This window comes from Hypanus sabinus, chromosome 2 (genome assembly GCF_030144855.1).
Source record: "Hypanus sabinus isolate sHypSab1 chromosome 2, sHypSab1.hap1, whole genome shotgun sequence".
Lineage (NCBI taxonomy): Eukaryota > Metazoa > Chordata > Chondrichthyes > Myliobatiformes > Dasyatidae > Hypanus > Hypanus sabinus.
In genome coordinates, this window is record NC_082707.1 from 121060756 (window position 1) to 121088017 (window position 27262).

General features: G+C 49.9%; 1 protein-coding gene across 1 annotated transcript in view; it reads right to left on the reverse strand.

Annotated features, from left to right (window-relative positions):
• Positions 1–2166: 2166 nt before the first annotated feature.
• si:dkey-13p1.4 (transmembrane protein 151B) overlaps positions 2167–27262 on the reverse strand; it is an 88355-nt gene continuing 63259 nt past the window's right edge. Inside the window, exon 2 of the mRNA XM_059990113.1 lies at positions 2167–4293. Within this exon, the coding sequence (XP_059846096.1) occupies positions 2881–4293 (1413 nt within the window). The 3' untranslated portion in view covers positions 2167–2880. The remainder of the gene's footprint in view (positions 4294–27262) is intronic.

Consider the following 27262-nt stretch of genomic DNA (forward strand, 5'->3'; position numbering starts at 1 on the left):
TGTTCCAAGCATCTTGGAGTTCTTCTGCAAACTTTGGTCGTCTCGTTTGCTTCTGTCTCTCCAGGTAATCCCGTAGAGCCACAATGTTGTTGAGATCAGGGTTCTGTGGAGGCAATACTATCTGTCACCATATAAAACAAGGGTTCCCAACCTTTTTTATGCCATGTACTCCCTATTATTAACTGAGGGGTCCATGAACTTCAGGTTGAGATCTCCCGATATAAAAAAGTCTAGGGTGCCTAAGACTTATGCACAGTACTGTACATGGACATAAAAGGTTTATAGGAATAATGGGACAAACACAGGCATGTTGGACTAGCTCATGAAGACAACTTGGTTAGTAATGATGAATTGGGACAAGGTCTTGTTTCTATGCTTTATAACTCAATGACTCTATTTCACTCCCACTGAATCAACCAGATAAGGTTATGAAGGGTAGTTTTACACATAGCTATTTAATCCATTGCACGACAGGGTGCACTGGCTGATCACTAGATGAAACCAAGTCTAGCCAATGTACTGGCCCTGGTACAGGAACGTTTTATACCAACTTTTTTTCATAGAGACTGTCAAAAAAAATGACTGCTTTAATATAAGAAACTCTAACCTGTGCACAGCAGCATTCCACAATAAGTAATGAAAGGAAAATATGTCTTGGGGCAATGCTGGTTGAGGGCTAATTATCTATTGCAGTAACATAAGGGCTTCAATCTTGTTTCCAAAACAGTGCCCTGTCATCGTTTATATACAAATCAGGTTTATGTTGCATGCAAAAGACATCTGATTGCACTAATGCAGCACCAGAATGTTTGCCAGGACTTCCTCCCGAAGTCCCTGGTCCTCATCTAGAGGCCGCTGCTTCTTGACCGTAGCCACTCCTTAATGAGTTGGTGCACAGAGTGAAGAACACGTCCCTCCACAGTTTGCTCCCAAAAGCTTAATTGATAATTCCAGGAGACCCCAGGCTCAACTGTTCATGACTCCCGAGCAAGGCAATGGGAAACCCAGTTAATATTTTACTCACCCTCCCTTAAATCTCCTGCGGGTATCTGCAGCGCCAATACCTCACTCAGCTTCACAACCACCCCACCCAGAAGAAAACAACTGGTTAGTAAGGACGTTTAGCTTGTGTGAATGAACAATAGCTCTATTAATGCAGTTAAAAGGATATACCACAAACTTGCTCAGTATTGTAAAGTTGTTAACTGTTCTGTCACCTCCCGTTCCATCCCTGGAACAGATTCAGAAGGAGATTCTCAAGCTATGCATCTGCACGCCAAGTGCACATTGATTCCTTAAATATTCCTTACAGAAATCTAGTTTTCTGCTTGTCATAGAACACCACAGCACAGAAACAGGCCCTTTGGCCCATCTAGTCCATGTTGAACTATTATTCTGCCTGGTCCCATTGACCTGCACCTGGGCCATTGCTCACCATACCGCTCCTGTTCTGTGCAAAGAATATTTACAGCAGATCAAAGAAAATTAGAATCGAGAGGAAGATCAGTTGCTTCACCATATCATCTCTAATAATCCATCCCATGAGCTCTACCCTCTGTGGGACAACACCAAAGCCCAGGAAATTGTTTCCTTTTCAAATCTATGCCCAATTTATAAGCAGATGCCAACCTTATTTAATAGTTGAAAATTTACCAATTGAACCCCACTAATGCGTTCAACTTTGCCACAAGCTCTGGAGCCAGGAGTCAGGTGAACTCAGGAGTGGAAGAGTGACAAGCCCACACATTGAAGGTTTAAAACAGAGGTCTCAATAACACAACAAGATCCAATAGGAGATTGAGCTCTTGATGTTTGAGGCAGACCTTTGAATCTTTTCCTGACCAGTGCTTAATTAAGTGGAATTGCTGATTGGAGAGGTCTTTTGTGTGAGGTCTTCCCGTATGATTTCTTGCTCTTGTGGTATTGTGAGTGAGCTGTAATCCCCATTCATATAGGATGAAACCACACCACGTTAAACCAGTGCTTCAATGCACGCATTACAATGGTGGACAGTGGAACACTATAATAGTGTGACAATTCCCTTCCCCCCCAACCCCTCCCCCACCCTCCAAAGCCACATAAACAGATGAAGGAACAATGTGCAAAAGTGGCTGCTCTCAATCTATCTTCAACAATCAACATGAGAAAGAACAAATGAGAGACATCATTAGCTTATCTGTGTTCAGTTTTACACCACCCACACTTTAGATTGAGTGTCCAGGGCCAGGATGTTTGGCAGGATCTACATTAAAGTCAAACCAAAAGTAGACTGCTTGTTTGAACGTATGTGGTTGAGTCTTGCAAGTTGTCCGTCCACTTAGATCAAATCTCTCAGTTCCTCTGACTGTAGTAACACAAATACAACAAGTCTGCAAATGAGCTTATCCTTCTCTTCCCCCGTGTATTGCTGAAACGATTTTAACCAGAAAACTCCTGCTGCAACCTTTTGGGAGTCAGCACTTGACTACTTCTGAAAGAAATTCAAGATGTTCTCCCAGGCTTGTAGTTCATTTGGGGGTTTAAATCTGTGGTAGAACCCTAACCACGAGGGGGCACAAACCACAAATCTGGCACTGACCAACCCCACGGGGGGGTCACTGCTGAGGGAGGGGGAGAAATCTTCCTCGGCTTGTGCTGGTAAACAACGTAGCACGTTTTGAATATGAGAGGGTTTGTAGACAGGAGGGGAGGTGACCGTGAAATTGGGAAGAATGTGGTGAAGAGAGGTTTGGAAAGAAGATCCCAGAACTTGGGAGCTCAAGCAGAAGAGAACAGGAGAAGTGCTGTGATCCCAGAGGACAAAGGTACAGGAGGTTACAGAGATGAGGAGTGGGAGGTGTATCTGGACAGGACCAAGTGCGGGGGCGGGGTGGGGGGGGGTCACAAGGATGTTTCCAGGCAGGAGTTCCGTCGGATATAATACCTGTGCCCGTCCCCGTCCCGGCCCTGGCAGGAACGGTGGACAATGAGCACGGGAAAGAAGCGGGCGTCGTGGTAGTTGGGTGGGCTGTCGCTGATGGCCAGCTGGCTGGAGTAGGAGCGGCACTGGTCATCGCGGGAGCGCTCGTTGAGGTTGCTGCTGCGGCTCCGCCACAGGCCCGTGCGGCCGGAACCGTGCACCCGGCACAGCGAGAAGCGGCTGGTGTCCAGCGAGAAGCGCGAGTGGCTGCGGCCCACGTTGCGGGAGAAGATGGAGGAGCTGCTGGAGCGGCCGTCGCAGTCGGTGCGCACGATGCCGCAGGTCGAGTAGCCGTTGCAGATGGAGAGCGAGGCCAGGTCCATCAGCACGGCCTCCGAGTAGCTGGGGATGAGCTGGCGGTTGCTACGGATGTGCCACTCCAGCTCGGTGCTGTCCACCGTGCCCACCCGGGCCACGGGCGAGCACAGTCCCACCTCGTCACTCGGAGTGGCTGCCGTGTATTCCAGGCCGAAGAGCTTCTCCACATGGTAATGCACATAGGCAGTCTGGTACTCGACCAGGACCCGGAGGGGCCACGACAGCATCAGTAGGCCAGCCGCCCAGAAGGCGTAGTGGGTGATGTACCAGGGTAGGCGGTCGGGATTGGCGTACACCATCATGTAGTCCTTGAAGTCCACATTCTTAAGCTGCATGCCCTCGCGGGCCTCCATGTAATCGTCAAGCCCCTCGACCTCGCTGAAGAAGTGCGCCCGCTGGTTCAGGTAGCAGTTCTCCGACTCGGTGTTGGCGAAGCTGAAGCACTTGGTGAAGCGGAGCCGGGTGGCCGGGTGGCGCTCCAGGCCCAGCAGCTGCTTGGAGACGTCGCGCACACCGCAGCGGCCGTACTCGAACTCGGCCTCGGCCACGTGTGTGTTGACCCGCTCGTGGTAGACCTGGGTGGTGGTGTAGGCGTCGCCGTTGCGGTAGCGGGTGACCTGGCGGGTGCGGCGGACGAAGTGGTAGCTGATGGCCTTCCACCAGATGCAGGGGGTGGCCCGCTGCATGCGGCCGATGCGCTCGTACACGCTGTCGATGTCCGCCTTGTACTGCAGCTCGCTGCGGGCGTGGCAGTGCCAGCACTCCACCAGGTAGACCATGTAGAGCATCGCCAGGAAGGCCAGCGGGATGTACACGTAACCGTTGGAGCAGGGGCTGTCATGGTAGATCATGGATTTGCCCTTCAGGGAGCTGTCAAAGCTGAGCTTGGTGACCCGAGTTAGCTGGCACCAGGCCACGGCCCCCAGGCAGCCATACATTAGGAGCGAGAGGATCAGACACTTCCAGTGTGACTCCCTGCACACAGACGTACTCAGCGACTGCTTGGTTGGCATCTGCTGCTTGTGGTCCATCCAGGAAGCAAGTGGAGACAAGAAATGGAGAATTATTAAGGTGGTTGGGAGCAGGACATGTACCACCTCAAGCCCACATCCTATTTCCTAGGGCATTTAGGGAAATGCATTCTATCTCTGAACTCCATCTCTTCTCCAACCATAGAGAGCCCTCTAAAGTCAGTACCCTCATTTTATGTCCTGTCTCTCCACATGATCCTTCATTTTATTCACCCCAGTAACCCACCGTACCACAGAATTGCAGACCTTGCAAAGTCTAATACATTGTGAAGTCATTCCATTAAAATCTCCCACAGGCCAGGTGATTTGTTGGTTGTTACCCTAAAACTTTGCGGGTGGCCCATTTCCCGGGAACATTACACACTTAGTCACAAAGGTAGCGTTAACAAGGCCCTAAACACTGAATCCAAATTGTTTGCCCTAAGCCTGACAACACATGGTCATGGGAATTCTGAATTTGCAATCCGACATCACGTGCAGAATTAGAAATACAAAATACTGCCGGAATCACTCAGTAAGCTAGGCAGCATCTGTGGAGAGAGAAACAGATAATAGTTAGATTCAGCGATACACTTCCTCTGATCATCCCTCACAGTCCGCTGACAGGATGAAGTCAAAGCTGGAAACCTCTGGCTGGTTCGGGTTCCCTATTTGAGAACCCTAGATAATGGAGTGGAGATACGTCTCTACCACAGGAGGTGTAAGGTGACCCTTCTCTCTGCTAGTCTGCAGGTCACCCTTGGGCAAGGTGTAGCCCCTGAATCAGGGTCACATGAAGTCATGAGAGGAGGAGGTAGAGGGTTGTAGGAGCAGCTGGTGCATATCACAAGTTCACTGACGCCAGGCAGACAATCTCTGAAGAGTATTGATAATGACTGGGTTTACCCATCTTGTAAAGACACTGCTCAGAAAGAGGTGATGGCAAAGCACTTCTGTAGAGAAATTTGCCAAGAACAATCATGGTCAAAGATCATGTTTGCCCATGTCACACGATATGGCCCATAATGAATGGATGAATTAAAAAAAACACCAACTCATGCAGGCTACTCTAGAATGAGGCATCCCTGTGAGAACAAGAGTCTTGCCACACTCATTCCTTGTCAGCCATACAGACTGAAAGGTATTATGATCACCAAGTTCCTTACACATGTGCAATGTGTAGGCAGAAAGGACTAGTTTGGCTAGGCATTAGTTACCAGCTTAATTAACTCAGCACAATATCGTGGGACAAAGGGCCCGTTTCTGTGCCATACTGTTGTACATTCTGGTTTGCCAAGGTAGTCCCAGGAAATCCCACACCTCTGAACTCCAGACATTCGCTAATAAGAGGAGACATGGGAGGAAAATAATGTGAGTGATCCAGCTTGGGGTTGAGGTCTGGCTCGGGAACTAGAGCTGGTATGTAATTAGATTCTGTCGGCTGTCTGTTCCAAGGGCTATGATGGCTGATGTGGACATGAGCTCCCTCGTGAGATGCTGCCCGCGCATCAGTTAGGATATTTCTTTAATCATGTTCTGGGAATCTCAACAGCAGCAAGCACTGACTCTCGAGGATAGGAATGCATAAAACTCTTCCTGCCATGTGTAACCTGTTGAATATTTTCCTTGCAGTTTAACTTCCCTACCCTTGCTTGTATTTTTATATAATCATCTATATGCATTATAATTGTTCAGTGGATTTTCCAGCAGTTATGATTCGGTTGCTTCTGTATTTTTCTAGAAGCTTCTGTAACAAGTGTCACATGACTTGAATCTGGCTATTTTATAGGTTACTTGTTGTTTCTGGATTATTGTTATCACTTGTCTGAGTATGGGATTTATTTATTTATTGAGATCCAGTGTGGAATAGGCCCTTCTGACCCTTCGAGCCTCACCACTCAACAATCCCCTGATTTAACCCTAGCCTAATCACTGGACAATTTACAATGACCAATTAACCTACCAACCAGTACGTCTTTGGACTGTGGCCAGGAATCGGAGCATCAGGAGGAAACCCACGTGGTCACAGCGAGAACGTGCAAGCCCCTTAAAGACAGGGCTGGGAATTGAACCTAGGTTGCCCATGCTGTAAAACATTGTGTTAACAGACTGGTTCTGCCTGCTGCTTTGTGAGGTTTACTCATATACTGCGACCTGCAGTTAACGGGCTCCTCAATCGGCTTTGTGGCTGTGGGTTCACTTTCGTGAACTTCAGTTCTGAATGGTATTTGCTTACTTTTATTGTCTACACTATTTGTTTTTTTCTGCACGTTGGGACAGTCTTTTTTAATGGGTTCTATTAGTTTTTGATTTGTGGCTGGCTGTAAGGAGATGAATCTCATGGTTGTATATGGTATACATCGATAATAAATATACTTCGAACTTTGTTCTTTGTTCTCTCTGCTCCTCTTACTCATTCTTCATTCTTGTAACACTTAATAAAATCGCTTAGCAAAATTTCTCATTCTTGACCCCTGAAGAACTTTAGAATAGCAAAAGTATCAGCATCTAACAAACCTTGGTCCCAAAGAGAAGGTGGCCATTTGCCTGTTGACAGCATGTTGGATTTGTTGCATTCAATGCATTGAAATGATTTCATTTTTAGTGCCTGTGCTCTTGAGGGTTCCTATCGTAGTACCATGCAGAGCAAGCAGAGTGAAATGCAGGAGTCACAAAGAGCTCTAAATGGTGAGGCCAGACACAAGAGACTCCACTTAGGAATCATGCAGTCCTATACACACTCAGTACTGTGCAAAAGTCTCAGGCCTTATATATACGGCCAGAGTGCCTAAGACTTCTGCATAATCCTGTATTTGTCAACCTGGAGAGGAAAGCGAATTTGTAAATTTAATGGGAACAAAGGAGGTTGGGAATGGTGAGGGTAGAGTGCTGCAGGAGGGGTGTGGGACAGGTGGCAGAGAAGGAGTGTCAAGAGCAAGAAGTGGCGTTGGTGCAGACACACCCAGCTCTGAGACACCAGGCAAGATTATTTGATTCCAAATGAATGGTTTATTAATCATTACAGAATCCCTCTCTGGTGCTTTCTGCTCCTTCCCCTCTCTCTTCCCCATTTCCCAACCATGATTCTCCTTTCCCTGCTCGTTCCCACTCTCGGTCCACAATAGAGACCCACATCAGAGTCAGGTTTATCATCACTTATATATGTCATGAAATTTGTTTTTTGTTTGTGTGTGGCAGCAGTACAATGCAATACATAAAGTTACTACAGTACTATGCTAAAGTCTTAGGCACCCTAGCTATACATATGGGCCTAAGACTTTTGCACAGTACTGTATGTTCAAATACATCACAAATTTATATTGCATTGCATTGCTCTGTACTTTTAAAGAAAAGTGAAACTAACTCATTTTACAAATGCATGGATTAAAATTCTGATCTCTAAATTCTTTTTGACCTTTAGAATGATACTGGTGTGGTTTTTATAGATCAAAGAGAGTCGACAGATGTTGGAGCATTATCCATCAATTGTAGTCACTAAAGGTCAATTTCTTTGGTTGTGGCTTGAGTCCATATTAATAATTGTTAGAATCACTTCAGCAGTATACTTAAACTTACGATCAGCCTCACTATAATGTTGGGCATTTTACGCAGAAAGAATCCTTACTGGACATCTGACCTTTACATTCTTGGAACCAAATACTTCTGCAGTCTCTCTGATATCTCCAAACTCTCTGAAGGTTACTCATCTTTGAACTGCTTGGTGGTCTAGTCTCAGGAACCCTCTCCTGGAATCTGAATCTCCATTGCCTTTTGGCATGTATTGTGATGTTTAACTTGTTTCAACTGCCTTCCCTTCTCCTCACCTTCCAGATTCAGCTTATCCAGACTCCAAAGTGTCCTCACTCTTCTGAATTAGTGTATCTGCAGGGATGTACCATCTGGGGGAGTGAATCGTTCATCTGTACCTCAGAAGGAAATCTATGGGAAGACACCCCATTTATCTTCCCTAACTTGCTTCCTTAGTGTCTCTTTCATGACATGTACTGATCTTGAGACTAGATGTTATGGAGAGGCGACTCCATTTCATTTCAGAAACTGCACCAGTATTAAAAACAACACTGCAGTTGTGGACTATTACTCAACATTGGAAGGCCACGTGTTGAAAAAATTGGTTTAAGTTCTACAATTGTCATTGATGTTGCAAGACCCACCTATTTTACCTTAAACTATTTTGAATAAGTGTCCACCAACACCAGAAAATCAGCCATGTTTTCCTCATCTTTCCTTTCATCACAGGAGGTCCTTTGGCCTATTGTCAAAGTGGGTTTTCAGATCAGTCCCAGCCATTCCCTCCCCCACCTATTTTATGTAACCAATTCTCTCATTCAATTATCAACTCCCCTGTTGATTATTCAATTATCAATTGATTCAATTATCAACTCCAATTATCAATTCTCCTGTCACTCCACCTGCACAAAGAGCCAATTTCAACTTACATCTTTGTGATATGGGAGGAAACTGGAACACCTGTGAAAACTCATGGGATCTTGGGGAGATAAAGCCATGCGACAGAGGAACAGAATTAGGCCACATGGCTCACTGAGTCTGTTCCACCATCCCATCATGACTCTTAACCCCATTCTCCTGTCCTCTCCCTGTAACCTTTGACACCCTTACTGATCAAGAACCTATCAACCTCCACTTTAAATATACCCACTGACTTGCCTCCACAGCCATCTGTGGCCATGGATTCCAGATTCACCACCCCCTAGCAAAAGAAATTCCTCCTCTTCTCTGGTTTGAAGAGCCATTTTAGTATCCAGAGGCTGTGTCCTCTGGTCCAAAACTCTCCCAATATTTGATAGGTTTCAGTGAGAGAGTGAAAGCCTAGAGCCATCAAATTCTCCTTCTTGTGAATCTCCTCTGCACCTTCTCCAATGCCAGCACATCCTTTCTTAGATAATGTGCCCAGATTTCATAAACTCCAGCAAACAGCACCCATGGGTGTTACTACAGAAAATGTAGCTGTCTCATAATGACAGTGTCATGAGGTTTTAATTCTTGAGGCCAATCCTTCCTGAACAGAGTTTACCTGTCTGCGTAATTGGCCACAGCAAATGTCAACCATGCTTTCTGACCATAATTGTATCTGATTTGGAGATATCTTCTTTAGTGTCTCAGAAGAATATATCTTCAGATTTAATCTGCTTTTTCCAACTGGTACTCCTCGGCACCTCTTGATGTACATAAATACATCTGCCTACAATCTAGCAGTCAACAATTCTATTGATGCTTATATTGACATATGGGACAGTAATTTCCTTTAGTTTTAAAATCACTGTTTTTCATTATTACTGAAAATAAGATGCATGCTTTTGAACTTTGATCATCAACTGGTTCATCAGGGTTAAGTAATACAAGCCTTTTTTTTGTAATTGCCTGTTATCGGTGTTTCCTGCCTACCTTTCTACACGGGAAACTTCTTCATAGGCCCATCATCCCTACAGGGGCATAAGCCGCTGACAGCAGCTCACAAGAATCATCTGTCCTGGGCCATTCTTTCAAGTTGTCCCCAGGTGTAGCCCATCTTCTCAAACCTTTCTTTCCCAGGGATGAGGTCTCTGGAGCTTCTGCAGCTTTGGGTCTTTTATGGGAGGGGGTTGCTAGGCCTGAGCCCAACCCTCCTCCTTTGGCAGCCCGGCTTGGGACCATCCATGGTGGAGACTCTGCACCATTACTTTTGCAGTTTGTTAATCCAATATTAGGGCACACTGGTGGTGTTGTGATTAAAATATTTGACCGGCAATCCGGAGCATGGGCCTAATATTCCAGAAACTGGGATTCAAATCCCACCATAATAGGTGTAGAATTTCACTTTAGTTCACTTCTGTACTGAGGGCAGTGCAATGGCACAATGGGCAAAGCCACTGTTTCGTGGCTTCAATCCTGACCACCAATGCTAGTCTGTGTATCACATTCTCCATGCGACCTCGTGGATGCTCCCTGCCATCCCAAGGGGGTGTGGGCTGGTTGGTTAATTAGTCTCAGCGAGCAGAAGAATTGATGGGAATGTGGGGAGAATGAAAAGGGATCAATGTAGGATGCTTCATTTTCGACACAGACTCGGTGCTGAAGGGCCTCTTTACGTGCTTATCTTTCCATGGCCAGTCTTCTCTGCATGGTTTGCACTATTTCAGCTGCCAGTTTTCCCAGTTCTCGTACTTTCTTGTGCCAAAAAGGCAGATTTACCATTGGAGCTCCTGCCATTGAATTGTGCACCACATTCACAGTGATATTAGGCACCAGCTGAAATCCTGTGTCATTTCTGAAGCAATCTCCCATGATTTTCCACACATGAACACCTATTAAGTCTTGCATCTTGCATATTCAGTAATTTAAATTAAACCTGTCTATCTGTTAATCTTATCCTGCAGGCCTTCGATGAGAAATGTGTTAAAATGACGCAAAATTTTTAACAACACTTTATCAACACTAATAATTTCCTGACTTAGTTTCTGATTATAATTCTGTAATCTCTAAGGGTGTTGGTTCAGAGGAGATTCATAACCTCATCGAATGAAACATCTCTGGCTTTGTGTGACATCAGGAGCCTATTCAAGTGGTGTCTGTATTCTCACCTTGTTCCATCAGTATTATTATTATTATTATTATTACCCAAAGTTCTCATGTTGAGCAAAGTCATTTCAACCTTGTCTTCGATTTCAATGCTGGTTATCCTGCAAAATCAGTTCCACATAACTGAAAGTCTCCCTCGCTTCAAGGTTATTGATGAAGCTAGACCAGGTTTAAGCTACTGGATGAATGCTGGAGGAACTCAGCAGGTTGGGTAGCATCCATGGAAAGGAATAAAGAGTTGATGTTTTTGGCTGAGACCCTTCCTCAGAACTCGTGTCTGAGCAGCCATTTTGCACCATTGCTGTTTTAACTGCAAGGCTTAACGCGACAATCTCAGGTGCCTTTATTTCTCTGATATCTGAGTCTGAGCTTGTATTGTGTTGCTTCTAGTCTGCAGTGATCACCCTACCACTACAGACATGGTCAATAATTTGTCTCTTACCATTATGTGCCGTGTAATATGACGTGGGTGATCATGGTCTACCATGACCACAATTGTTACTGGCAATTTTTTCTACAGAATTAGTTTGCCATTGCCTTTTTCTAGGCAGTGCCTTTACAAGATGGGTGACCCCAGCCATTAGCAATACTCTTCAGAGATGATCTGCCTGGCATCAGTGGTCACATAACCAGGGCTTGTGATATGCACCAGCTGCTCATATGACCATCCTCCACCTGCTCCCACGGCTTCAAGTGACCCTGATTGGGGAGCTAAGCAGGTGCTACACCTTGCCCAAGGGTAATCTGCAGACTAGCAGAGGGAAGGAGCACCCTACACCTCCTTTGGTAGAGACTTATCTCCACACCACCACTTATTTTCCCTAAAATCTTCTTCAATTCTTACTTGTCACCAGTTGCAGTGTTTCACTTATGTTCCCAGTGCTGAAACATAGTGTGTGATACACAGAGGCCTTTAAATGGGGTGTTCAGTTGATTTGAGGTTCTTGGAATGTATATATACAATTATTAAACATGGCATAATTGACGTGAACTCTTTAAATATATAGCAGGAGGAAACATGGTATTAACAATTTCTGAAACTCGCCTTCCAGTGAACATCAAGACAGCTGTAATAATTGGATCATGGGGGCCTTTCTTTCTGAGTGTTCTTGAAGGGCAATTTGCATTTCAGTAAGTTTTTCATACCATCCTTCCCAGCATACCTCGTTCATTGGACAACATTTAAACAAAAGTTTTGCACTCCTGCTGAAGAAGGCATGGCTATTGACCATCAGAAGCTTGATTAAAATGAATCCTTTTAAAGTTCTCCCTAAAGGAGAACAAATAAAGAAGAAAGGATTAGAAAGGGGATTCTGGAGTTCAGGGACTTAGAACATAGAACAATACAGCACAGTACAGGCCCTTCGGCCCACAATGTTGTGCCGACCCTTAAAACCTGCCTCCCATATAACCCTCCACCTTAAATTCTTCCATATACGTTGACTTGACAGCCAACGTTGACAAGGCTGCCAACGGTGGAAGAATGAAAATCAGGTAAGCAGGTGACTAGGAAGGCTGAGGGGGCTGCAAGAAATTGAAGAGATGAGAAGAGAAAGGCCTATAGTAATGACAAGTTTTGCGTATCATTGCTGGGCCAGGGACAGGAGTAGGCCAGCTGGCATAGGTAATGGTAAAAAGATTAGAAGCGATTGAAGGCATAACTGCTTCAAATGAGCAGAAGTTAATGTTACGTGGAAGGTAGGAGGCTGGGGCTGGAAGCTCTGGGTTAGTCGCCTAGACGCAAGAAAGCAGGAGAGCTTCAGCAGCAGAAAACATGCGACAGGATAGAGTCACAATGATGCTACTGAGGTGGAATGAGATCACCTTGGATTTCAGGTTGGGATCTTAACTTGGAGTCAAATCACAGTACTGATGAATTTGTTTCAGACGTATTGGACTTTTCAACCCCAGGAAAAAGATATCGGCTGTTTATCTCTGCATCAAATAAATTTATAATCTTTAGCTCTCCCATCAGCCTCCACTCCCCCGAGGAAACAACCCTGGCTTGTACAACCTCTGCTTGCAGCACTGAATGGCAGATAATTAATTACTATTGATTTTTCTGCCCCATCTCACAGGGGACAGTGGTCAATCATTATGTGCCATATCACAAGACATGGGCAAATGTGGTCTATTGATCATGATTGTTCTAGGCAAATTTTTCTACAGAAGTGGTTTGCTATTACCTTCTGGGCAGTGTCTTTACAAGACGGCGACTCCAGCCATTATCAATACTCTTCAGAGATTGTCTGCCTGGAATCAGTAGTTGCACAACCAGGACTTGTGATATACACCAGCTCCTCATACGACCATCCACCACCTGCTCCCATGGCTTCACGTGACCCTGATTGGGGGGGGGGGGGGGAGAGACCGGAGGGGGACAAAGCAGATGCTACACCTTGCCCAGGGATGACCTGCAGGCTAGCAGAGCAAAGGGACACCTTACACCTCCTTTGGTAGAGACAGATCTCCACCCTGCCGCAGTGATTATTGGACTCGCATCCATATGCCTGATCATTTATCTGGAGATAGTTCAAATCCCATCATGGCTGCTGAAAATGTTCAATTCAATTGATAGAGGTTTATAAAATCCCGAGAGGTATGGTTAGACTCGATAGTTTCCAAGGTAGAAACATCACCTGCAAGAGGACATCCATTTAAGGTGGGGGGGGGGGAGTTATTTTTCTTTACACGAAGAGGTGTAGGTACTTGGAATGTGCTGCCTGGGGAGGTGGCAGAAGCAGACACAAGACATTTTGATAGGCACAGGAATGTTGGAATTGTTTCTTATTATCATATGTACTGAGGAACAGTGAAAAAAAATCATTTTGCAGATCATCCATTCAACCACAGCAGTGTACTGAGGTAGTGCAATGGAAAACAGTAACAGAACATGGAATGAAATGTTACAGTTATAAGGACAGTAGAAGGAAATGGATCATATGCAGCCGGATGGGTTTTGCTTAATTTAGCATCATGGTCTGAACAGACTTGTGGGCTGAATGGCCTATTCCTGTACTATACTGTACTAGGTTCTACAATATAGTCAATCTGAATACAAAGATAATGAGTTATGAAATGACAGGACCGATATTAAAACACCATCTAGCTGCTATTGCCCTCCAGGGAAGGAAATCCACTATGTTAACCCAGTCTGGGCTTTATGCAACTATGAATCTATCAATACCTCCTTGGTTTAGGGGTAACTAAGAATGGACAATAAACGTTAGCATTGCCACTGATAACCACCTGCAATGTATAAGGATTAGAAATAAATCTCCGTCTTTTCTGCTTTGCTTGTGATTGGTCTCAAAATGCTCTTATGCTTCATCAGATTGAGTTGTTTCAAGGTTAAATTTGCATGTGCATGCCTCATGAAATTTTCTCCCATTGAACTCGGAGTGCTAGTTCTGCTTTTGTTTGCACTCTATGGAATATGGTTACACAGGAGCATAGTCAGGGCATCAAAGGTTATGGGGAGAAGATGGTGGGTGCTTAGAATGCACTGCCCATGAAGGTGGTAGAGGTGGATACAATAGGGTCTTTTAAGAGACTCTTAGATAGGTACATGGAGCTCTGGAAAATAGGGGGCTATGCGGTAGGGAAATTCTAGGCAGCTTCTAGAGTAGGTTATGTGGTTGGCACGTTGTGGGCCGAACAGCCCGTAATATGCTATGTTTCTAAGACAGGAGGATGGGGCTTAGAGAGATAATAAAAAAATGGTGGGATGGCAGAGCAGACTCGATGGGCAGAGTGGCCTAATTCTGCTCTTATGTCTTACGGTCTTATAGACCAGGATTGAACCATTTAGCCCCTCATACCATTTCTGTGATCCAACTGGATAATAGCCACATTGACTTTATACTATTTCCTTGCTGGAAATCCAGAGTAACTGGAAGCAACAAAATGCTGGAGGAACTCTACAGGTTAGGCAGCATCTATGGCGAGGAATGAAAAGCCAATGTTTTGGGCCAAGACCCTTCATTGGGTCTCCCGAGTTCTTCAAGAATTTTCTCTATGTATATTTACTCTGACACACCTTAAAACCCCATTCACTAAAAACCTAACACTCTAAGAATTGACAGCTCCATTTAACCCCAAGCTTATTGGGGTTGAGAATTTGAAGTGTTCACTTTGGGAGGAAAAATACACTTGGTGTAACTCCTGGTTTTAATTATATAATTATACACAAAGATGTGAATTCTCAAGCTGGATAAACTATCTTTTTCTTGTGTTGCACATTTACATACTTGAAGTCCTACTTTCTGTGACAAGGCCAAATTCTATCAACCATGATAGAACCAAGAGTGTTTCTGCACATACCATGTGCTGAGACATATTTCTGGAATGAATTGAAAATTTACTGATAAAGATTTTCTCTCATTGATCTATTTCAACTTTGGACATTTAGTAGGAAAACAGTTTGGAAAGACACAGAAGATGAGAACCTCCAAGGGATAAAAACAGTTTCAGCTTGCAAAAATCTGCAGAGTACTTATAGCCTCACATATACTGTATAAAAATAACAATATCAGTTGTTCCACAGTGGTCAGTTATGTTGAGTTTGCAGTATCATGAAAAAAGATCTGGCCTCCTTAGGGTGAGACTATTGTAAATCTTTGTGAAGTCATAGCAGGCTGATGATGCCAGATGGCTTTCTGTCCTAACTGAGAACTTAGTTAGTCCTGGACCAATGAAATCTTGTATTTATGTCGCAAAAGTGTCCTCTACTTGGGAGCGTAACATCGATAACCTCTTTAAATAAACAATCTTCTGGAGGGCCTCCGCAGATTATTTGCAGCATCTGTGGGGGCAAAAGAACGGTTGACGTTATAGGTCAAAACCTTGCATCAGGACCAAGAGAAGAGAGGGAAGATGGTTAATATAAATCAGACAGTGGGGGTGGTGAGAAGGGGTCCAGTAGGTGTTTGTGGACTAAGGACAGGAGAAGAATGATGGACAGATTGAGTCAGGTGCAAACAGGTGGATTTGGGAGAGGGGGCAGGTGCATGATTGGTGGAGACAGACAAGAAGAGAATAGGCGTGAGTGGCACACGAGTGAATCTGCAGATGCTGGAAACAAATAAAAGCACAAAATGCTGGCAGAACTCAGCAGGCCAGACAGCATCCATGGGAGGAGGTAGTGACGACGTTTTGGGCCGAAACCCTTCATCAGGAGTGAAGTAACATGGGATGGTGGAGAGGGGATAAGAAGTGGGGGGAGGGATGAAGTAGAGAGCTGGGAAGTGATAGGCTGGAGGGAAATGGGCTAGGGGGAAGGTGGAGAATTATGGTAAATAAAACAGAAAGAAAGGTAGGGCTGGGGGGGAGAAAATAGTGAGGGGGGAAAAAAGAGAGAGAAAGAGAACCAGACTAAAATTATAGATAGGGATGGGGTAAGGGGGGGCAGGGGTATGAATGGAGGTCAGTGAGTTGGATGATCATGCCGGCAGGAAGGAGGCTACCTAGACGGGAGATAAGGTATTGCTCCATCAACCTGCGTGTGGCCTCATCTCGACGGTAGAGGAGGCTATGGACAGACATGTCGGAGTGGGAGTGGTCTGTGGAATTCAAGTGCATGGCCACAGGGAGATCCCGCCACTGCTGGAGGACTGAGAACCAGTGTTTGGCGAAATGGTCTGCCAGTCTGCGGCGGGTCTCCCCAATGTTTAAATGGCCACATCGGGAGCACCAGATATAGGATATCACCCCAGTTGACTCGCAGGTGAAGTGGTGCCACGTGAAAGGACTGTCTGGGGCCTGGGATGGTGGTGAGGAAAGAAGTGTGGGGGCAGGAGTAGCACTTCATCCGTTTGCAGGGAGGTATTGGAGTCAGTGTGATGTCCCGGGGAGGTGGAGGTATTGCAGACAGTGTGCTGTCCCGGGGAGACAAAGGCATTGGAGTCAGGGTGCTGTCCCGGGGAGACAGAGGTATTGGAGTCAGGGTGATGTCCCGCAGAGACGGAGGTATTGGAGTCAGTGTGATGTCCCGGGGAGACGGAGGTATTGGAGTCAGTGTGATGTCCCGGGGAGACGGAGGAATTGGAGTCAGTGTGCTGTCCCGGGGAGACAGAGGTATTGGAGTCAGGGTGATGTCCCGCAGAGACGGAGGTATTGGAGTCAGTGTGATGTCCCGGGGAGACGGAGGTATTGGAGTCAGTGTGCTGTCCCGGGGAGACAGAGGTATTGGAGTCAGCGTGCTGTGCCAGGGAGACGGAGGTATTGGAGTCGGTGTGATGTCCCGGGGAGAGGGAGGTATTGGAGTCAGAGTGAAGTCCCGGGGAGATGGAGGTATTGGAGTCAGTGTGCTGCCCGGGGAGACGGAGGTAGTGCAGTCAGTGTGATGTCCCGGGGAGAGGGAGGTATTGGAGTCAGTGTGCTGCCCGGGGTGACCGAGGTATTGGAGTCGGTGTGATGTCCCGGGGAGAGGGAGGTATTGGAGCCAGGGTGAAGTCCCGGGGAAACGGAGGTATTGGAGTCAGTGTGATGTCCCGGGGAGACGGAGGTAATGGAGTCAGTGTGCTGCCCGGGGAGAGGGAGGTATTGGAGTCAGTGTGCTGCCCGGGGTGACCGAGGTACTAGAGTCAGTGTGATGTCCTGGGGAGACGGAGGTATTGGAGTCAGTGTGATGTCCCGGGGAGACGGAGGTATTGGAGTCAGTCTGATGTCCCGGGGAGACGGAGGTATTGGAGTCAGTGTGATGTCCTGGGGAGACGGAGGTATTGGAGTCAGTGTGATGTCCCGGGGAGACGGAGGTATTGGAGTCAGTGTGCTGGAACGGGGAGAAGGAGGTATTGGAGTCAGTGTGATGTTCCAGAGAGAGGGAGGTATTGGAGTCAGTGTGATGTTCCGGAGAGAAGGAGGTATTGGAGTCAGTGTGATGTCCAGGGGAGACGGAGGTATTGGAGTCAGGGTGCTGTCCCGGGGAGACAGAGGTATTGGAGTCAGGGTGATGTCCCGCAGAGACGGAGGTATTGGAGTCAGTGTGATGTCCCGGGGAGACGGAGGAATTGGAGTCAGTGTGCTGTCCCGGGGAGACAGAGGTATTGGAGTCAGGGTGATGTCCCGCAGAGACGGAGGTATTGGAGTCAGTGTGATGTCCCGGGGAGACGGAGGTATTGGAGTCAGTGTGCTGTCCCGGGGAGACAGAGGTATTGGAGTCAGCGTGCTGTGCCAGGGAGACGGAGGTATTGGAGTCGGTGTGATGTCCTGGGGAGAGGGAGGTATTGGAGTCAGAGTGAAGTCCCGGGGAGACGGAGGTATTGGAGTCAGTGTGCTGCCCGGGGAGACGGAGGTAGTGCAGTCAGTGTGATGTCCCGGGGAGAGGGAGGTATTGGAGTCAGTGTGATGTCCTGGGGAGACGGAGGTATTGGAGTCAGAGTGCTGCCCGGGGAGACGGAGGTAGTGCAGTCAGTGTGATGTCCCGGGGAGAGGGAGGTATTGGGAGTCAGTGTGCTGCCCGGGGTGACCGAGGTATTGGAGTCGGTGTGATGTCCCGGGGAGAGGGAGGTATTGGAGCCAGGGTGAAGTCCCGGGGAAACGGAGGTATTGGAGTCAGTGTGATGTCCCGGGGAGAGGGAGGTATTGGAGTCAGTGTGCTGCCCGGGGAGAGGGAGGTATTGGAGTCAGTGTGCTGCCCGGGGTGACCGAGGTACTAGAGTCAGTGTGATGTCCTGGGGAGACGGAGGTATTGGAGTCAGTGTGATGTCCCGGGGAGACGGAGGTATTGGAGTCAGTCTGATGTCCCGGGGAGACGGAGGTATTGGAGTCAGTGTGATGTCCTGGGGAGACGGAGGTATTGGAGTCAGTGTGATGTCCCGGGGAGACGGAGGTATTGGAGTCAGTGTGCTGGAACGGGGAGAAGGAGGTATTGGAGTCAGTGTGATGTTCCAGAGAGAGGGAGGTATTGGAGTCAGTGTGATGTTCCGGAGAGAAGGAGGTATTGGAGTCAGTGTGATGTCCCGGGGAGACGGAGGAATTGGAGTCAGTGTGATGTTCCAGAGAGAGGGAGGTATTGGAGTCAGTGTGATGTTCCGGAGAGAAGGAGGTATTGGAGTCAGTGTGATGTCCAGGGGAGACGGAGGTATTGGAGTCAGTGTGCTGCCCGGGGAGACGGAGGTAGTGCAGTCAGTGTGATGTCCCGGGGAGAGGGAGGTATTGGAGTCAGTGTGATGTCCCGGGGAGACGGAGGTATTGGAGTCAGTGTGCTGTCCCGGGGAGACAGAGGTATTGGAGTCAGCGTGCTGTGCCAGGGAGACGGAGGTATTGGAGTCGGTGTGATGTCCTGGGGAGAGGGAGGTATTGGAGTCAGAGTGAAGTCCCGGGGAGACGGAGGTATTGGAGTCAGTGTGCTGCCCGGGGAGACGGAGGTAGTGCAGTCAGTGTGATGTCCCGGGGAGACGGAGGTAGTGCAGTCAGTGTGATGTCCAGGGGAGACGGAGGTATTGGAGTCAGGGTGCTGTCCCGGGGAGACAGAGGTATTGGAGTCAGGGTGATGTCCCGCAGAGACGGAGGTATTGGAGTCAGTGTGATGTCCTGGGGAGACGGAGGTATTGGAGTCAGTGTGATGTCCCGGGGAGACGGAGGTATTGGAGTCAGTGTGCTGGAACGGGGAGAAGGAGGTATTGGAGTCAGTGTGATGTCCCGGGGAGACGGAGGTATTGGAGTCAGTGTGATGTTCCGGAGAGAAGGAGGTATTGGAGTCAGTGTGATGTCCAGGGGAGACGGAGGTATTGGAGTCAGTGTGATGTCCCGGGGAGACGGAGGAATTGGAGTCAGTGTGATGTTCCAGAGAGAGGGAGGTATTGGAGTCAGTGTGATGTTCCGGAGAGAAGGAGGTATTGGAGTCAGAGTGAAGTCCCGGGGAGACGGAGGTATTGGAGTCAGTGTGCTGCCCGGGGAGACGGAGGTAGTGCAGTCAGTGTGATGTCCCGGGGAGAGGGAGGTATTGGAGTCAGTGTGATGTCCCGGGGAGACGGAGGTATTGGAGTCAGTGTGCTGTCCCGGGGAGACAGAAGTATTGGAGTCAGCGTGCTGTGCCAGGGAGACGGAGGTATTGGAGTCGGTGTGATGTCCTGGGGAGAGGGAGGTATTGGAGTCAGAGTGAAGTCCCGGGGAGACGGAGGTATTGGAGTCAGTGTGCTGCCCGGGGAGACGGAGGTAGTGCAGTCAGTGTGATGTCCCGGGGAGAGGGAGGTATTGGAGTCAGTGTGATGTCCAGGGGAGACGGAGGTATTGGAGTCAGGGTGCTGTCCCGGGGAGACAGAGGTATTGGAGTCAGGGTGATGTCCCGCAGAGACGGAGGTATTGGAGTCAGTGTGATGTCCCGGGGAGACGGAGGTATTGGAGTCAGTGTGATGTCCCGGGGAGACGGAGGAATTGGAGTCAGTGTGCTGTCCCGGGGAGACAGAGGTATTGGAGTCAGGGTGATGTCCCGCAGAGACGGAGGTATTGGAGTCAGTGTGATGTCCCGGGGAGACGGAGGTATTGGAGTCAGTGTGCTGTCCCGGGGAGACAGAGGTATTGGAGTCAGCGTGCTGTGCCAGGGAGACGGAGGTATTGGAGTCGGTGTGATGTCCTGGGGAGAGGGAGGTATTGGAGTCAGAGTGAAGTCCCGGGGAGACGGAGGTATTGGAGTCAGTGTGCTGCCCGGGGAGACGGAGGTAGTGCAGTCAGTGTGATGTCCCGGGGAGAGGGAGGTATTGGAGTCAGTGTGATGTCCTGGGGAGACGGAGGTATTGGAGTCAGAGTGCTGCCCGGGGAGACGGAGGTAGTGCAGTCAGTGTGATGTCCCGGGGAGAGGGAGGTATTGGGAGTCAGTGTGCTGCCCGGGGTGACCGAGGTATTGGAGTCGGTGTGATGTCCCGGGGAGAGGGAGGTATTGGAGCCAGGGTGAAGTCCCGGGGAAACGGAGGTATTGGAGTCAGTGTGATGTCCCGGGGAGACGGAGGTAATGGAGTCAGTGTGCTGCCCGGGGAGAGGGAGGTATTGGAGTCAGTGTGCTGCCCGGGGTGACCGAGGTACTAGAGTCAGTGTGATGTCCTGGGGAGACGGAGGTATTGGAGTCAGTGTGATGTCCCGGGGAGACGGAGGTATTGGAGTCAGTCTGATGTCCCGGGGAGACGGAGGTATTGGAGTCAGTGTGATGTCCTGGGGAGACGGAGGTATTGGAGTCAGTGTGATGTCCCGGGGAGACGGAGGTATTGGAGTCAGTGTGCTGGAACGGGGAGAAGGAGGTATTGGAGTCAGTGTGATGTTCCAGAGAGAGGGAGGTATTGGAGTCAGTGTGATGTTCCGGAGAGAAGGAGGTATTGGAGTCAGTGTGATGTCCAGGGGAGACGGAGGTATTGGAGTCAGTGTGATGTCCCGGGGAGACGGAGGAATTGGAGTCAGTGTGATGTTCCAGAGAGAGGGAGGTATTGGAGTCAGTGTGATGTTCCGGAGAGAAGGAGGTATTGGAGTCAGTGTGATGTCCAGGGGAGACGGAGGTATTGGAGTCAGAGTGAAGTCCCGGGGAGACGGAGGTATTGGAGTCAGTGTGCTGCCCGGGGAGACGGAGGTAGTGCAGTCAGTGTGATGTCCCGGGGAGAGGGAGGTATTGGAGTCAGTGTGATGTCCCGGGGAGACGGAGGTATTGGAGTCAGTGTGCTGTCCCGGGGAGACAGAGGTATTGGAGTCAGCGTGCTGTGCCAGGGAGACGGAGGTATTGGAGTCGGTGTGATGTCCTGGGGAGAGGGAGGTATTGGAGTCAGAGTGAAGTCCCGGGGAGACGGAGGTATTGGAGTCAGTGTGCTGCCCGGGGAGACGGAGGTAGTGCAGTCAGTGTGATGTCCCGGGGAGAGGGAGGTATTGGAGTCAGTGTGATGTCCTGGGGAGACGGAGGTATTGGAGTCAGAGTGCTGCCCGGGGAGACGGAGGTAGTGCAGTCAGTGTGATGTCCCGGGGAGAGGGAGGTATTGGGAGTCAGTGTGCTGCCCGGGGTGACCGAGGTATTGGAGTCGGTGTGATGTCCCGGGGAGAGGGAGGTATTGGAGTCAGTGTGATGTCCCGGGGAGAGGGAGGTATTGGAGTAAGTGTGATGTCCCGGGGAGACAGAGGAATTGGAGTCAGTGTGATGTCCCGGGGAGACGGAGGTAATGGAGTCAGTGTGCTGCCCGGGGAGAGGGAGGTATTGGAGTCAGTGTGCTGCCCGGGGTGACCGAGGTACTAGAGTCAGTGTGATGTCCTGGGGAGACGGAGGTATTGGAGTCAGTGTGATGTCCCGGGGAGACGGAGGTATTGGAGTCAGTCTGATGTCCCGGGGAGACGGAGGTATTGGAGTCAGTGTGATGTCCTGGGGAGACGGAGGTATTGGAGTCAGTGTGATGTCCCGGGGAGACGGAGGTATTGGAGTCAGTGTGCTGGAACGGGGAGAAGGAGGTATTGGAGTCAGTGTGATGTTCCAGAGAGAGGGAGGTATTGGAGTCAGTGTGATGTTCCGGAGAGAAGGAGGTATTGGAGTCAGTGTGATGTCCAGGGGAGACGGAGGTATTGGAGTCAGTGTGATGTCCCGGGGAGACGGAGGAATTGGAGTCAGTGTGATGTTCCAGAGAGAGGGAGGTATTGGAGTCAGTGTGATGTTCCGGAGAGAAGGAGGTATTGGAGTCAGTGTGATGTCCAGGGGAGACGGAGGTATTGGAGTCAGTGTGATGTTCCGGAGAGAAGGAGGTATTGGAGTCAGTGTGCTGTCCCGGGGAGACGGAGGTATTGGAGTCAGTGTGATGTTCCAGAGAGAGGGAGGTATTGGAGTCAGTGTGATGTCCCGGGGAGACGGAGGTATTAGAGTCAGTGTGATGTCCCGGGGAGACGGAGGTATTGGAGTCAGTGTGATGTCCCGGGGAGACTGAGGAATTGGAGTCAGTGTGATGTCCCGGGGAGATTGAGGTATTGGAGTCAGTGTGATGTCCCGGGGAGACGGAGGCATTGCAGTCAGTGTGATGTCCAGGGGAGAAGGAGGTATTGGAGTCGGTGTGATGTCCAGGGGAGACGGAGGTATTGGAGTCAGTGTGATGTCCAGGGGAGACGGAGGTATTGGAGTCAGTGTGATGTCCAGGGGAGACGGAGGTATTGGAGTCAGTGTGATGTCCCGGGGAGACGGAGGAATTGGAGTCAGTGTGCTGTCCCGGGGAGATTGAGGTATTGGAGTCAGTGTGATGTCCCGGGGAGACGGAGCTATTGGAGTCAGTGTGATGTCCAGGGGAGAAGGAGGTATTGGAGTCGGTGTGATGTCCAGGGGAGACGGAGGTATTGGAGTCAGTGTGATGTCCCGGGGAGACGGAGGAATTGGAGTAGGTGTGCTGTCCCGGGGAGATTGAGGTATTGGAGTCAGTGTGATGTCCCGGGGAGACGGAGGCATTGCAGTCAGTGTGATGTCCAGGGGAGAAGGAGGTATTGGAGTCGGTGTGATGTCCAGGGGAGACGGAGGTATTGGAGTCAGTGTGATGTCCAGGGGAGACGGAGGTATTGGAGTCAGTGTGATGTCCCGGGGAGACGGAGGAATTGGAGTCAGTGTGCTGTCCCGGGGTGACCGAGGTATTGTAGTCAGTGTGATGTCCCGGGGTGATGGAGGAATTGGAGTCAGTGTGCTGTCCCGGGGTGACCGAGGTATTGGAGTCAGTGTGATCTCCCGGGGAGACGGAGGTATTGGAGTCGGTGTGATGTCCTGGGGAGACGGAGGTATTGCAGTCAGTGTGATGTCCCGGGGAGACGGAGGTATTGGAGTCAGTGTGATGTCCAGGGGAGACGGAGGTATTGGAGTCAGTGTGATGTCCCGGGGAGACGGAGGAATTGGAGTCAGTGTGATGTCCCGGGGAGACGGAGGTATTGGAGTCAGTGTGATGTCCCGGGGAGACGGAGGAATTGCAGTCAGTGTGATGTCCCGGGGAGAAGGAGGTATTGGAGTCGGTGTGATGTCCAGGGGAGACGGAGGTATTGGAGTCAGTGTGATGTCCAGGGGAGACGGAGGTATTGGAGTCAGTGTCATGTCACGGGGAGACGGAGGTATTGGAGGCAGTGTGATGTTCCAGAGAGAGGGAGGTATTGGAGTCAGTGTGATGTTCCGGAGAGAAGGAGGTATTGGAGTCAGTGTGATGTCCCGGGGATACGGAGGTATTGGAGTCAGTGTGATGTTCCGGGGAGAAGGAGGTATTGGAGTCAGTGTGATGTCACGGGGAGACGGAGGTATTGGAGGCAGTGTGATGTTCCAGAGAGAGGGAGGTATTGGAGTCAGTGTGATGTTCCGGAGAGAAGGAGGTATTGGAGTCAGTGTGATGTCCCGGGGATACGGAGGTATTGGAGTCAGTGTGATGTTCCGGGGAGAAGGAGGTATGGGAGTCGGTGTGATGTCCAGGGGAGACGGAGGTATTGGAGTCAGTGTGATGTTCCGGGGAGAAGGAGGTATTGGAGTCAGTGTGATGTCCCGGGGAGACGGAGGTATTGGAGTCAGTGTGCTGTCCCGGGGATACGGAGGTATTGGAGTCGGTGTGATGTCCAGGGGAGACGGAGGTATTGGAGTCAGGGTGATGTCCCGGGGAGACGGAGGAATTGGAGTCAGTGTGATGTCCCAGGGAGACGGAGGTATTGGAGTCAGCGTGATGTCCCGGGGAGACGGAGGTATTGGAGTCAGTGTGATGTCCCGGGGAGACGGAGGTATTGGAGTCAGTGTGATGTTCCGGGGAGAAGGAGGAATTGGAGTCAGTGTGCTGCCCCGAGGAGACGGAGGTACCGGAGTCAGTGTGATGTCCGGGGAGACGGAGGTATTGGAGTCAGTGTGATGTCCCGGGGAGACGGAGGTATTGGAGTCAGTGTGATGTCCCGGGGAGACGGAGGTATTGGAGTCAGTGTGATGTCCCGGGGAGACGGAGTTCTTGGAGTCAGTGTGATGTCCCGGGGAGACGGAGGAATTGGAGTCAGTGTGATGTCCCGAGGAGACGGAATTCTTGGAGTCAGTGTGATGTTCCGGGGAGACGGAGGTATTGGAGTCAGTGTGATGTCCCGAGGAGACGGAGGAATTGGAGTCAGTGTGATATCCCCGGGAGACTGAGGTATTGGAGTCAGTGTGATGTCCCGGGGAGACTGAGGTATTGGAGTCAGTGTGATGTCCCGGGGAGACGGAGGTATTGGAGTCAGTGTGATGTCCCCGGGAGACTGAGGTATTGGAGTCAGTGTGATGTCCCGGGGAGACTGAGGTATTGGAGTCAGTGTGATGTCCCGAGGAGACGGAGGAATTGGAGTCAGTGTGCTGTCCTGGGGAGACGGAGGAATTGGAGTCAGTGTGATGTCCTGGGGAGACGGAGGTATTGGAGTCAGTGTGATGTCCTGGGGAGACGGAGGCATTGCAGTCAGTGTGATGTCCCGGGGAGACGGAGGTATTGGAGTCAGTGTGATGTCCCGGGGAGACGGAGGTATTGGAGTCAGTGTGCTGTCACAGGGAGACGGAGGTATTGGAGTCAGTGTGCTGTCCCAGGGAGACGGAGGTATTGGAGTCAGTGTGATGTCCAGGGGAGACGGAGGTATTGGAGTCAGTGTCATGTCACGGGGAGACGGAGGTATTGGAGGCAGTGTGATGTTCCAGAGAGAGGGAGGTATTGGAGTCAGTGTGATGTTCCGGAGAGAAGGAGGTATTGGAGTCAGTGTGATGTCCCGGGGATACGGAGGTATTGGAGTCAGTGTGATGTTCCGGGGAGAAGGAGGTATTGGAGTCAGTGTGATGTCACGGGGAGACGGAGGTATTGGAGGCAGTGTGATGTTCCAGAGAGAGGGAGGTATTGGAGTCAGTGTGATGTTCCGGAGAGAAGGAGGTATTGGAGTCAGTGTGATGTCCCGGGGATACGGAGGTATTGGAGTCAGTGTGATGTTCCGGGGAGAAGGAGGTATGGGAGTCGGTGTGATGTCCAGGGGAGACGGAGGTATTGGAGTCAGTGTGATGTTCCGGGGAGAAGGAGGTATTGGAGTCAGTGTGATGTCCCGGGGAGACGGAGGTATTGGAGTCAGTGTGCTGTCCCGGGGATACGGAGGTATTGGAGTCGGTGTGATGTCCAGGGGAGACGGAGGTATTGGAGTCAGGGTGATGTCCCGGGGAGACGGAGGAATTGGAGTCAGTGTGATGTCCCAGGGAGACGGAGGTATTGGAGTCAGCGTGATGTCCCGGGGAGACGGAGGTATTGGAGTCAGTGTGATGTCCCGGGGAGACGGAGGTATTGGAGTCAGTGTGATGTTCCGGGGAGAAGGAGGAATTGGAGTCAGTGTGCTGCCCCGAGGAGACGGAGGTACCGGAGTCAGTGTGATGTCCGGGGAGACGGAGGTATTGGAGTCAGTGTGATGTCCCGGGGAGACGGAGGTATTGGAGTCAGTGTGATGTCCCGGGGAGACGGAGGTATTGGAGTCAGTGTGATGTCCCGGGGAGACGGAGTTCTTGGAGTCAGTGTGATGTCCCGGGGAGACGGAGGAATTGGAGTCAGTGTGATGTCCCGAGGAGACGGAATTCTTGGAGTCAGTGTGATGTTCCGGGGAGACGGAGGTATTGGAGTCAGTGTGATGTCCCGAGGAGACGGAGGAATTGGAGTCAGTGTGATATCCCCGGGAGACTGAGGTATTGGAGTCAGTGTGATGTCCCGGGGAGACTGAGGTATTGGAGTCAGTGTGATGTCCCGGGGAGACGGAGGTATTGGAGTCAGTGTGATGTCCCCGGGAGACTGAGGTATTGGAGTCAGTGTGATGTCCCGGGGAGACTGAGGTATTGGAGTCAGTGTGATGTCCCGAGGAGACGGAGGAATTGGAGTCAGTGTGCTGTCCTGGGGAGACGGAGGAATTGGAGTCAGTGTGATGTCCTGGGGAGACGGAGGTATTGGAGTCAGTGTGATGTCCTGGGGAGACGGAGGCATTGCAGTCAGTGTGATGTCCCGGGGAGACGGAGGTATTGGAGTCAGTGTGATGTCCCGGGGAGACGGAGGTATTGGAGTCAGTGTGCTGTCACAGGGAGACGGAGGTATTGGAGTCAGTGTGCTGTCCCAGGGAGACGGAGGTATTGGAGTCAGTGTGATGTCCAGGGGAGACGGAGGTATTGGAGTCAGTGTCATGTCACGGGGAGACGGAGGTATTGGAGGCAGTGTGATGTTCCAGAGAGAGGGAGGTATTGGAGTCAGTGTGATGTTCCGGAGAGAAGGAGGTATTGGAGTCAGTGTGATGTCCCGGGGATACGGAGGTGTTGGAGTCAGTGTGATGTTCCGGGGAGAAGGAGGTATTGGAGTCAGTGTGATGTCACGGGGAGACGGAGGTATTGGAGGCAGTGTGATGTTCCAGAGAGAGGGAGGTATTGGAGTCAGTGTGATGTTCCGGAGAG